Source organism: Naegleria gruberi (genome assembly GCF_000004985.1).
Source record: "Naegleria gruberi genomic scaffold NAEGRscaffold_76, whole genome shotgun sequence".
In the NCBI taxonomy this organism is placed as follows: domain Eukaryota; phylum Heterolobosea; class Eutetramitea; order Acrasida; family Naegleriidae; genus Naegleria; species Naegleria gruberi.
In genome coordinates, this window is record NW_003163251.1 from 74,631 (window position 1) to 86,876 (window position 12,246).

The 12,246-nt window shown below is 33.8% G+C and overlaps 8 protein-coding genes and 1 non-coding gene across 9 annotated transcripts; 5 read left to right on the forward strand and 4 right to left on the reverse strand.

The window, feature by feature from the left end:
• Positions 1–276: 276 nt before the first annotated feature.
• Positions 277–1,089, reverse strand: NAEGRDRAFT_81976 (uncharacterized protein; the record flags this gene model as incomplete). The annotated part of the gene is made up of 1 exon (XM_002669958.1): positions 277–1,089. The coding sequence occupies one exon, from the start codon at positions 1,087–1,089 to the stop codon at positions 277–279; it is 813 nt and encodes a 270-aa protein (XP_002670004.1).
• Positions 1,090–1,363: 274 nt separating this feature from the next.
• Positions 1,364–1,795, reverse strand: NAEGRDRAFT_75023 (uncharacterized protein; the record flags this gene model as incomplete). Its single annotated transcript, XM_002669959.1, has 1 exon — positions 1,364–1,795. One exon carries the CDS (start codon positions 1,793–1,795, stop codon positions 1,364–1,366), a length of 432 nt encoding a protein of 143 aa, XP_002670005.1.
• Positions 1,796–1,916: 121 nt separating this feature from the next.
• NAEGRDRAFT_53845 (uncharacterized protein) lies at positions 1,917–2,657 on the reverse strand (the record flags this gene model as incomplete). The annotated part of the gene is made up of 1 exon (XM_002669960.1): positions 1,917–2,657. One exon carries the CDS (start codon positions 2,655–2,657, stop codon positions 1,917–1,919), a length of 741 nt encoding a protein of 246 aa, XP_002670006.1.
• Positions 2,658–2,990: 333 nt separating this feature from the next.
• NAEGRDRAFT_t751 lies at positions 2,991–3,061 on the forward strand. The gene has a single exon. It is a non-coding gene; the product is annotated as a tRNA-Asp (tRNA).
• A 1,628-nt stretch (positions 3,062–4,689) lies between these two features.
• On the reverse strand, positions 4,690–5,280 carry NAEGRDRAFT_75025 (uncharacterized protein; the record flags this gene model as incomplete). Its single annotated transcript, XM_002669961.1, has 1 exon — positions 4,690–5,280. The coding sequence occupies one exon, from the start codon at positions 5,278–5,280 to the stop codon at positions 4,690–4,692; it is 591 nt and encodes a 196-aa protein (XP_002670007.1).
• A 1,464-nt stretch (positions 5,281–6,744) lies between these two features.
• On the forward strand, positions 6,745–7,625 carry NAEGRDRAFT_81977 (uncharacterized protein). Its single transcript, XM_002669922.1, has one exon. It carries the CDS (start codon positions 6,930–6,932, stop codon positions 7,611–7,613), a length of 684 nt encoding a protein of 227 aa, XP_002669968.1. The 5' UTR covers positions 6,745–6,929; the 3' UTR covers positions 7,614–7,625.
• Positions 7,626–7,835: 210 nt separating this feature from the next.
• Positions 7,836–8,678, forward strand: NAEGRDRAFT_53848 (uncharacterized protein; the record flags this gene model as incomplete). The annotated part of the gene is made up of 1 exon (XM_002669923.1): positions 7,836–8,678. One exon carries the CDS (start codon positions 7,836–7,838, stop codon positions 8,676–8,678), a length of 843 nt encoding a protein of 280 aa, XP_002669969.1.
• A 436-nt stretch (positions 8,679–9,114) lies between these two features.
• On the forward strand, positions 9,115–10,894 carry NAEGRDRAFT_81978 (uncharacterized protein; the record flags this gene model as incomplete). Its single annotated transcript, XM_002669924.1, has 4 exons — positions 9,115–9,186; positions 9,338–9,394; positions 9,446–10,380; positions 10,434–10,894. 4 exons carry the CDS (start codon positions 9,115–9,117, stop codon positions 10,861–10,863), a joined length of 1,494 nt encoding a protein of 497 aa, XP_002669970.1. The 3' UTR covers positions 10,864–10,894.
• A 230-nt stretch (positions 10,895–11,124) lies between these two features.
• NAEGRDRAFT_75029 (uncharacterized protein) lies at positions 11,125–12,240 on the forward strand (the record flags this gene model as incomplete). Its single annotated transcript, XM_002669925.1, has 1 exon — positions 11,125–12,240. One exon carries the CDS (start codon positions 11,125–11,127, stop codon positions 12,238–12,240), a length of 1,116 nt encoding a protein of 371 aa, XP_002669971.1.
• Positions 12,241–12,246: the final 6 nt, after the last annotated feature.

Genomic DNA, 12,246 nt, shown 5'->3' on the forward strand with positions numbered 1-12,246 from the left:
GTGACTGTTCACGAATCCATTAAATTGCAACTTTTGGAAAGGTCCAAACTTTTTCTAATTATATTTATTAATTGTTCTTTCTTCATCATCGTGGGATTGTTGACAGTAGTGAATGCTCATTCACTCACAAAATTGAAAACTAATCCATCTAAAAATCATATTGTTCATCTAATGTACATTGTCTACAGAAAATTTCACATGTCTGAAGGTACTTCTTTCATCTTCGAATACTTCATAATATTTTCTAATATTTCGAATATCTTCGGTGAAAATCAATTAACTTTGATCAATTTTGAAATCAAACAAGTTAATTCTCAAAAAGACATATAGAAATATTGAAAATCCTGCCATGAAAATCATCACCCCTCCAAAGGTCAATACAACAAACACTGAAAACATTGAAATCAAAAGGGATGAGAATGATCCCTCTCCAAAATATGAAATTCTAATGCTTCCATTTGAATCCTTTCCTCCTTTCCAACATGAATCCATATCATTGTGAATGTCTACGGTAAAAAGGCCTTTCTCTCTTAAAATGACACATGCCAAATTGTCATTTCCTTCCTTTTTCAAATTTGAGGTCACATAGCAGACATGTCTCGAAGTCAAACTGTCGTCACCATTCACCCGATCGATATTTTTGCATTCAGACAAGATCAACCTCTCATAACCATTCATCATGGGCACAAATGATGAAATCACAATCGAATCCGATCCACCATCATTTTCCTTCCTCTCGTGCTCTGAATCTGAATGACTACCACTCTGATATCTCACAAATGTATTATAAATCGAACGATCCAACACATGTGCTGATAAATCACCTCTCTCAATAATTTTCTTCTTGAATTGTGAGGACGGAAGTGAATTTAATCTCGACTTGATCTCTCTGCTCTCATCAACTGTTGATTGTTTTACCGAAAAAGCAGCAGAAGGAATGTTTCCATTCAAAAGATTAGCTCTCCTACTCCAACTGTCAAGAACATGTCGTGGTAAAAGGGAGCCAGTGGTGATGGTAGAGTAGAAGGCATAGAAACCAACACAGAATAACAAAATGATTATCATAATTATTGATACTGTTCCTCTCATTTTTTTTGTGATAAAAAGCACTTTGAATAGTGTGATGTTTGAATACAGTTGACAGGTTTGGCAAGTCAGAGTTGCAGAAAAGTACATCCGTACAAACAGAGCTTGAAATTTACAAGGTGCGGCTTCACTAGTTACAAAAATGAATTATCTTTGCTCCTTTTGTGAAAAAAACTGAAGCATTTTAATCTTCATGATTAGTTTCCAATAAAACTTTTAACACATTATATCATTGAACCTTCTCACCATCTATTGAGGTTTCTTGCCTCATCTTCATTCATCTAATACTTCCTTGCAACAACTTTCTTCTCCTAATGAAACAACAATAACATCCAAACACACAAACTGCCACACAACAACAACAAGCCACAATAAGAACCAACATTCCAGCAGCAAAGACATTTCTCAAAAAGATTGATCTCTCACCTGGGCTTTCATAAACGAAAATTACATTGCCAGTCAAAATGTCACAATCTGGTTCAATATCAAAGTCTTCATCGACGAGACAATCATAAAAGTTGGTGTTCAAGCCAATTCTGAGTTTGTCATCCTTTTCTTCTATTTTGATACTGAACGGGACAACGAGAGTTGTTAATTCACTCACTGATGAGCAATTTATATTATTCAGGACAATCATCATTATCGTTGTGATCAGTATTAAGGCAACATTAAATGTGAACAAGGCACGCAGCGATTTTATTCTGTTCATTTTTTTAAAGTGTTTCATTGAAAAAAGAGAAATCAGAAATGAAACCAACATTAATCTTTAATATTTACAGAAGGCACGACTTGTTGGAATCAACCACCATTTTCTCCTTTTTTGGGTTTTCTTATTGTCTTAAAATCTTTTTGGCTCTCTTTTTTTGTTGTTTGGTAATTCCAATTGGAACAATTCTTTCTCCTGAGGGTCTAATCTTTGTTGCTTTGGTACAATTTCTGTGAGCAACCATTCTAAATCCTGGATCACCTAATTCAGGAATATGGTTTGGTTTCTTTTTCATGGAAATGATAGGTGCCTCCACATGATTAACACTTGGCAGAATGGAGAGAGTCTCATCTACATTACTTGACTCTGGTTCCTTGGCAACATTATTGTTTTGTGATTGCTTATCCGACAGAGAAGTGGATGTTGAATTTTTATTGAAAAGATCATTCACCAACTCTTGGTTCAACATAATTGGTTTGTGTTCTTCATTGTGGTGGTGAATATCTGCATCAACTTGTTGATTTAAAACTGAACTGTCTTCAATTTCAACAACAGAAATAACAACCTTGTCTTCCACACTTTCATCATCACTAATTTCAATATTTTCTTGATTAGAACATTGTGGCATTGATCCATTAGTAAGATTATCATTATCATCTTCGATAAGAATTGGTTTACCCAGAGTGCTTCCTTCTCGTTGTTCAGCTTTAACCGATGGAATGTGAAAAAGTATTGCAGACGTGTTTGGAATATTCTGTTCTTCTGCTTCTGTTAAACACTTAATCTGAATGGAGATGAAGCTTCTCCCGAGAGATGGATCATTACTGGTAATACTAAAATAAGTATCACAATTAAACATTGGCATTTTGATGATATTGCAAAAGACGATGTGGTTACTAGAGTTTAATTAAAACAAGAATTAAAATTCCTGTATGATGAGTTTGTAAACTAAGAAAGCTTGAGAAATTTGGTGGCTTGAATGATGGCAATTTTTTGGAGAGCGATTTTTGAGAATTTGGCGGATTGGAGAAATTTAACTGGTCAAAATTTTCATTTTTTACAATCAACAAATTTTGACGTCTTTTTCAAATTCTATTTTAAAAAGAAATGATTATTGGTTGAATGGTAGTTCTTAATAAGAAAACAGGAATTATGAACAATCATCTATATGATAGAAATATTTTATTTAAACATGTAATCGGGTGTGGTATAGTGGTAGCATTCCAGACTGTCACTCTGGCGACCCGGGTTCAATTCCCGGCACTCGAGTAATAATTTTACATTTTATGCTTTGTTTCGCATTATTTTATATTGATTTTTCATATTTATGTAGTATACATTGATGTCTTTTAAATTACTAATTTTCAATATTTAATTATTTGTATTTCCAATTTTAGAAGCCTCGCCTTGTAGGTCATTTTTCACTAAAAAAATATCTAGTTGAAGAACTGTGCCATATCAGAATTTGACCTTATTGTCAGTTCTGAGTTTCAATCCATTATCTAGATATTTGGAAAGCATTGGACAAGGTGCATTTGGATCTGTTTTTAAATGTGTAATTATATCCACACCTCAATGCCCTCATTAATAATATTTTAAGAGTTTGGAAATGGACGAAATTTATATCAAATTACTGCTGATTTTGGTTCTATTCAAAAGTCCAATAATTCATGTGAATGTAGTCAATCCAAAAGTATTTCATATCTCAATGTTAAATTGCAATCCAATCACAAAGAAAGGGAGAAGTTTCTCTGTCGTTTTGTTCTCCACTTGCATTCAGATAATAAAAATAAATTACAATTATATTCTCTTATTAATAGAACAAACTCTATCTACTGCGTGAGAAATCTCGTTGTTTTGGTCGACTTGACGTAGTGGAAAGTATTGTTATTGAAATTGTCAATCTTGTTTTAATTTAGCCATTGTAAAGAGAGCAGATATTTACCAGTGCCTCCAAATCGTGCACCTCTCGTGAGCTGAACGTAACCATCATTCATTGCATAGCTTGAGAATTGGGCGAGAATTCGAATATGTTTTCTATTATTCAACAATATCATGCTATTCACAAACTCGAATCCTTCCATAATTGTCCATTGATGTTGTGATAAGTGGTTTGCCTCATCCCTTCAAGCACTATGAGTAGTTTGCCTATCATGGAGAATGTAACACAATTTATCTTGGTCGATGATAATGAGTTCTTCCTCTGAATGTTATTCAACACACAATGATAAAAAGAATAGGAAGATGAAGAGGATGGGAGTAGCAAAGTACTAATAATTAATTATTATAATATATAATATGTATTTAGTTCCAATGTGTGATGTAGAAGGTAGATGTTCCTCCTGTGCTAACTAATTGCTGTAGTTCGTAGATGATGAAGACAAAAAGAAGGCTTGACTTGGTTTATGATATGAAAACAAGAGATGAGGACGAACCAGCATATTAATGATCATTTGGGACTAGACGTGAAGATAATAATACACAGCAATTCATGAAGTGAATACAACCATGGCCGTACAAGATGCTGGTTGGTTCTTTGATGATTTTTGTCATTCAAATTATTGAAAATTCATCAAGCCTCGAACATGAAACTCTTCATGATGACGGAACAAAAGATATGAAAGATAATAATGAAGAACAAAGACAATATTGATAATTTAAAGAGAATTTAATTTGAATTGAGCAATGGATTGAGAAAGGCCGCAAAGGAAAAGCAAAATTGTTTTGATAATTAATTATATAATTATAGATACACACATGTGTGCATGCAGAGGAGAAAGGGAAATGGAGAAAAACTTAAGTAGGAGGAGAATCTGTACAAGTGGGAAGTGAAAGTTATAAACCTAGCAAGAGCATAATGAGTTGCCGAACAATTAGCCAAACGAATAATCATTAGATTAATACCAAGACCACCAGGTAAAGCCATCTTCTAAACCAATTTCATACTTGGTATCATCATTGGCATGGAGAGAGGCTATTTCCTCCTTGACTACAACACACTGCACACCATTCTTTGCCTTGCTCTTTCTCTTCTCAATTTTAACCTTATTACTTGTTGGATGATGAATGAATGGATTTTCATTCTTAATTAATGATGAAGATGAGGAACCACCAGTTTGAGCTGATTTATCAGCAGCTTGATAGTGATGATGATGGAAAATGGTAACACCACTTGGATTGGATGAGTGAACACTCTTCTTCTTTCTCTTTGGATTGGATTGTTTGTATTGATTTGACATTTTGTCTTCAACAAAGACAAATGTTTGCTTATCTAATGGTGTTGCAGTTTGAGTATGATTTGGAATCGATTGATTATATCTGATATGATTACTTTTTACAAGATCAGTGGTTGGGGATGTTGCACCATTTGATGAGATGGTTCCCATCATGGAGATTATTCGGTTGTGATTTGTGGAAGAAACAGTATTATTATTGGAGGATGATGACATTAAATTGTTGGTGTTGTGGAAATTTGTTAAGAGAGTCATTCTTTCAATGAGTTAATATGGATTGAAACAGTTAGGAAAGAGTTTGTTATTATTCGAAAGTAATCAATTACTATTAGTTGTTTGTTTTTTCTGTGTCGTGACGAGAAGAAATTGCACACACCATCATCTCTTCACACAATAATTGAGGTTTTAATGCTTCAACACAACAACTCATAAAACTCTCTAATGTCCCGAACATAATGAAGTCAATTGTACAAATTTAATTATTGAGGAATAACTTTTTATCACACCCAAGTTGGGCCAATAGCTTTCTCATATCATGCTCGTCTACTTTTGGACAAGATTTAGTGTGTTTCGAATTGTTGTCAGACATGTCATGATTTGGTTTTGTGGGTCATGATTCAGTTCTGCTAGTAAAAATGCAATTATCAGACCCCGTGATATACCTCGAGATATCTAAACGACAAGTTTAGTCTTGGAATTCTAAAAAAGTAAACGAAAGAGCGGGCTAAACTTATCGCAATGGTAAAAAATACGGTATTATTAGTGAATGGTCCCTTTTAATTTCACATTACAACATTAATTTTGAACTGGAGAATTGGCCAACCAATGAAATTGTTGTTTATTGGTGTTTCTTGAGGAGAATGATAAAATACTATTCGGGCGAAAGTGTATTGAATTTGAGTTAACACAAGATTGTCAGATTGTGAGAGGTGGGTACATTTTGCATTTACAGAAACAGTTGTGTTAAACAACAACTGTAGATAACAGTTGAAAGATTTTCGTTTGTGAAGTTTCACTTTGTTGATAAGCATCGTTTGGGTTGAAGATAACCAAACGTTGAAAAATCTCGTGTGGGTGGCTAATGTTTAATTGCAATAATTTACAAAAAAGAGTTAAGATTGCTTGCACGATTGTTTGGCATGGAACGAAATCGTTCATTACATTTAGCCTGTTGTTTGCCTTTTCGAATGGTTTCGACTCATTGTTAAAAGGTCAAGAAAATCTTTAGGATTTAAATTTATGGCTTGTGATCTATTTAATGGCTGTTTTGAATTCGTCCACTAATTTTAATACAACTACAGTTTTTGCTGCCTAACCAACTACTGCATTTATTTAACAAAACGAAATGCAAAGAAAACCAACTGTGGATAATCCATCATTCATATCTTTACAATCCTCCAATTCCAAATATTGCACAATAATTGTCAGCCATCACAATAGTAACTTTCAGTCTGATAGTACTATCAAACATTCTTCCATTTCTCTTCTCTTTCCAAAGTCATATTCTCCCATGAGAACTCTTAATATTAGAACCTCTCAGTATTTTGCAATATTGTTATTAACAATGTTACCTCAACTTGTATGTTCAAACACCTGAAAATGAAACTCTGTCGCGCTTATCGTTGCCAATTAAATATCGCAATAAGCGCGAAGCACATTCTCTGAATTGCTTCATAAGAAGACGCTCGGACGTTACACATCATCAAAAAAAATCAGACAAAATATCTCACAGCTTTTTCATCGTTTTTTGGCCGTACAGCAGCAACGAACTTTTGTGGAAGGAATTTTAAAAGAAAAATTGAGTATTGTGAATATTCACAGTGTTGGAATTTATTGGTTAGGAAATAATAATAATTTAACGGAATTAGTGTATATATTAAATTGTAAGATAGAAGAAGAAGAGAATGGTTAATTTAAAAATTTTGGATTATATTTGTTGTTGTTTTGTTAGTCATGCTGATGAGAGGAGTGAGGTACCTTTCAGCCAATTGTCAAATCCTTCTCCCAATACAGAGAGATCCTCTGATTTGAATGATACAACTGATGACTTTTGTGAGTCTTCCGAAATGATTATTGGTCTGTCAGCAGAACAATATGAAGTACTGTTGAACCAGGTACAACATGAAATTGATTTTGATGATGAGAAAATGAATCACATTACAGCATATCTGACGGAGAAGAATGTCTGTATTGATACAGAACAAGCATTGGCTTTTATTGGAACAATACACTTCTCAAATACTAGAATTGTATTCATTGAACGTTTGCTTCCTTTCATTATTGACTTGAAAGTGGGCAAGAAGAAAATTATCGAAACAATTGGATTTTATAACGACAAGATTAAAATCAAGAAATTGATTAGTGAACATTTAAAGAAGAGAAAGATTGGAGATAATTTCATGAAGCCACCACCAGTCTCACCATCTCAAGCCAGAATGAATGCACTCGGTGGATATAAGGGAACTACAAGTGACTATCTGGTTGGAGGAACAGAATTGGAATCATTTGGAAGTAAACAAATCAAACAATCTTCATCCACCAGTCGAAGTGCATCCCCATCTCCAAACTATCAAGCCAACAATAAATAAGATAATGTAAATAAATCAGATGCATGAAAAACATGCACCTACCACCAATTTAATAATATTAATTCTATATTTAATTTATTTTCAATTATTTAAATATTCTTTGAAATGCATGTAGCTAGAATTATTAAATTAATTAAATAATATTGTACAATGAGAATCATTCAACTCCGTTTCATGGATTTGATTTAAAGAATCCAAAAATCAAAAAATTAGAACATCACCATGTTGTATTCTCTTGCCAGAAAACAATTCAAACCATCAAGTTCTCTTATTGTCAACTCTGCCATCATTAAATTCACTCATTCATCATCTCCACTATTCACTCTCCACAGTAATAATAACAAAGAATATAAATCCTGCTCATCATTCCACACCTGCATCAATTCATCCTTCTACTGGCAAACACCTTCCGATATTAAAGATGGCAAAGTGAGTCGTGTTGCATCGTCATCATCATCAAACAATCAAAAGAGAAAGACAAAATCAAAGGATCATCACCATGCATTGTTTTTGGAGGCCAATTTAATTCCTCTCAAGAAGAAACAATACAAGGAATGGAGCTCTCGGGAAGTTTCTCTCACTTTATTGAATAATGATCATGATGAATATGTGTTGGAAAGTTTGGAGAGGGAAATTCATTGTTTGTTACTTTCACCAAATGCCAAATCAATGATTTTACACTATCAAAATATTGAGGCTTTATTTAGAGAGAATAAGGAAAATAGACAAGTATTACAATACTTGTTGGAACAGTTTACAAAAAAGAGTTTGGATGTTTCACAATCAATTGTTGGATATATTGGACGTGGATTAAGCTTACTCTATTTGCATGAGTTTGAAAAATCAAAAACTGTCTTTCTCACTCTCAATCTCATTGACAATCAAATGGGAGTTGAGAAGGGAGGAGTTGGAGAAACTGATTATCCAGCTCTGTACATGTCATTTGTTTATCTTTCTCGAGTTTATTCCAAATTGAACCAACAAGATCAATTAAAATCATGTCAAAAAGCCATCAAGGATATTGAGGGTCTCGACAATCCAATCCTCTCTAAATTTGAGTTGTAAATCAAATTCAGAAAATTGTCAATAAAAAATCAAATAGAAACTGAGACATTCTAATTCCTTTTACTAAAACACCTGTTCGCACTTATTATTCACAACTAGTTGTTGAATTTTTACAACAGAAATCAAGTGCACTGCAGATGATTAAGGATTCATTGAAAATCAAATGTGTTTCTTTTGAAAGCACTGTAAAGCTCGAGTTCCAACTTCCAAAACCTCAACGTTTGTATGAAGTATTGGCTGTGGCTGAGAATTGTGAAGTTGGAATTTATTGCTTGTGTGGTTGTGTTGTATAATTTGTGAAAACATTTGTTTCATAAGGCAATTCTTCACAAAGAACATCAAGCATTTTCTTATTTTGTCCTCCAGTCCGACAAAGATTGACAGTGAGGAAATTTTTGACAAATCTTCATCCAAATAAAACCACAAATTTTTTAAAATGAACCAACGCGAGTATGAAGGCGATAAACAACCGTACAGCTGTATGCGGTGCAGGAAACATCATCGAAAGGTAGGTTGAAAGGGATTTTGTGTGATCTTAGGAACAAACGTAATATTATTATTTGTTTATTTGCATGTGGATGTGCTTTGAAAATTTTTAAATATCATGTGGCGGTTATTTGTTGCATGTAATATAATAATAATTGATAATGATATTATAGTGTGATAGGAATCCTAAGGGATGTTCTAATTGTGGAAATTCTGGAGTAAAGTGTATTGTAGGTTTTTGTTTTTTGGAAGGCTAGTAATTAATCACACATTTGAAATAGTATGCCGATCAACTTCAAAACTCACAACATCAAGAAAAGAAGGATGAACAATCACAACAGCAGAATACTCAGCAACAACAACAAACAATGACACCACAGACTTTGGTAGATGTCTACTTTTCGATACTTTGTGGAACACATCCTTTAATTGAGAAGGAAAAGTTTAAATATTTTGTAAATAATTGCTTGAACCAGTATAATGATATCAAAGCTAACGAATGGATTTCTTCGGTTGGTGAACTGAGATGTATTCACTGTTTCTACATGTCTAACATGTCTTTGGCGCTACAGTTAACTTCAGATATTAATCACACAAAAACTATTGGAATAACAGAGGCTCTTATTTCATCATTGGAAAAGGAACAATCTCACGAGTTTTATTGGGTTGCTTCTTGTTTTACATTGGTCATGTACTTTATTGGAGAGGGAGACTTTACAAAGGTCAATCACTACAACTCTAAAGTTTTTGAATATTTGAAAGGAGGTTATCAACACAAATTCACTTTTCACTTGTTGAGATATCAATCATTTGTTAATTCTGGATTTGTTCATCATATTACAACCATGCAAAGTTTAATCAAGGATATGTGTGAACAATTCTTTTATAGTACTGGGAAAAGGCTTGAGGATTGTGTACTTCCAGGTACTATTGAACACATGAGAAGTAATTCAATAACAATGGAAAATAACCAAATGTACAGACAGGTCCATAACTTTGTCTCTGATACTGTTGTAAATCTTGAAGGTGAAATGGTTAAACAATTAATAGATTGCCATTCAACTACATTTTTCAAACATCAAAGAATAGTAACATCAATGATACGGTTAGGATGTTCTCTCATGTTATTCAAACAGTCAGATTACTTCCTCAATGATACATCAATTGAGGAAACAGCCCTAATGATAACATTACTAACTGAAGATGAACTCTTCCCGTAAGTAGTAGTAATATTTTTACAATATATTAATTAACAATGATTTTTTACAGTTTCTGCATGTGCTATACAATATCTCCTATTGTTGAGACATGTATCTATCACAAACAGTTGGTTGAAAATTGTATTGAACGCGGTACCAAACCAATGACCTCAACAATCATGACCTCCTCTGGAAATACTGTGACTGTCGACTATTTATCAATCCTTAAGAAGGATTTGAAAGCACTGATATCACTTGCCAAGAGATTTAAACGAGTAACACTCCTCTACCAAAACCTTATTGAAGAAATGACTCAAACCATTATGAGAAATACTTCACGAAGTGCAAGTAGTGATACCCGTTCTACCACCAGCTCAACCACAAACCGAACACAAATCGAGGCCTTTGCTGATGACACTATGAGAGAAGTATCGTCATTCAACGATTCTGCTGTCAAGATGGCTGAATCAGTTGACAATTTCTTTTCTTTTCTGTTTTAATTATTAAACTATTAATAAATAGTTTAATTTCTATTCGATGGACTATTGCAACATATACCGCGGACATGAATAATTATTTTAAAAAAAATGAAAACAACACTCATCCACAACTGCAACACTCAACCTTCCCTTGAGGAACTGATTGAATTCTCTCCGGTTGCCTGTCTTGATTGTAGAACCAACCATAGAAAATGTGACAGGAAGAAACCAACATGTGCTGCATGTCAAATAAGAGGCTTCGATTGCACATACTCAAAAACTATGAAAAGAAAGCTCAAGAAACAAATCATCCACAACCAACTGGAACAAGATTATAACATGATTGATTTTTATTTTAATTTGGCAAGTTATGGTCTTCCGATGGTTGGACGAGATGAGCTGAAAAGTTTTTTGACGTTGCTAGTTGAAAATGGTGGTGAAATTCCTAATAATGAGGATAAACAAGTACTAGAAATGGCTGCTCTTTTCTATTCAATTAAAGCCATTTGTGAATGCTTCACTGGAACAATGGAAGATGCAGAGAAGGCAGCCACCAAATCAAAAAACTATCTGTCTCATGTATTTGATAGACATTGGAGTGTACTGGTTGTTGCCTGCTATTATTACTTGTGTTGGTTTGATTTTATGGTTGGAAAAGTGGAATCATCCCAATTCTATAGACAAATCTTAAAGTTTGCAAAGGAAAAGTTTGAGAAATCAACAAGACAATTGAGTAATTTTGAGAGGAATGCCTACGAATGTATTTGTCATGTGGACGAATTCATGTTCAACGAAGAGGGAGAAGTCAGAGTGATGAATTTCGAATTATTCATCCAATCTATTCCAAGAATGTACATTTTCGACAAGAGTAGTCTTCCTAATGGATGGAATTACTATATGAAAAATCCACACCTTATCGATTCCACAAATTGTTTCGAAGTTTGGACCATGTTGGAGATGATTTTACATGAATCAAGGGAGAATGATCTCGAATTGATTCCAAACTTTGCTGAACTTATTAACTTGTTTTACAATATAACAGAGAATGGCACACGATTGGGCATACTATCAAAGGCCTCTAATGCATCTAGCTCACTATTGATAGAGCATGCAATGGAGAAGAGTGCATCAGAAATAGCTTTCGCAACAACAAGTATCCACTTTAAAACCCTTCCAATAGAAATCATGATACATGTTTCAATTGCTACCAATTACCATCTCGAGAAGGTGAAGAGTGGTGTTCTCTTTCCTAAGAGAGGAGGGATAAGCTACTTGGATCTGCTATCTAAGGAGCTTCAGGCCTACAATTATTTTAAGCAAAAATTTTTGATTACTTCTCGTCATTTCTCAACCCTATTTTCACAAGTTGAACAGGTGGCAGGATTATTGAATGTTTAGCAATAT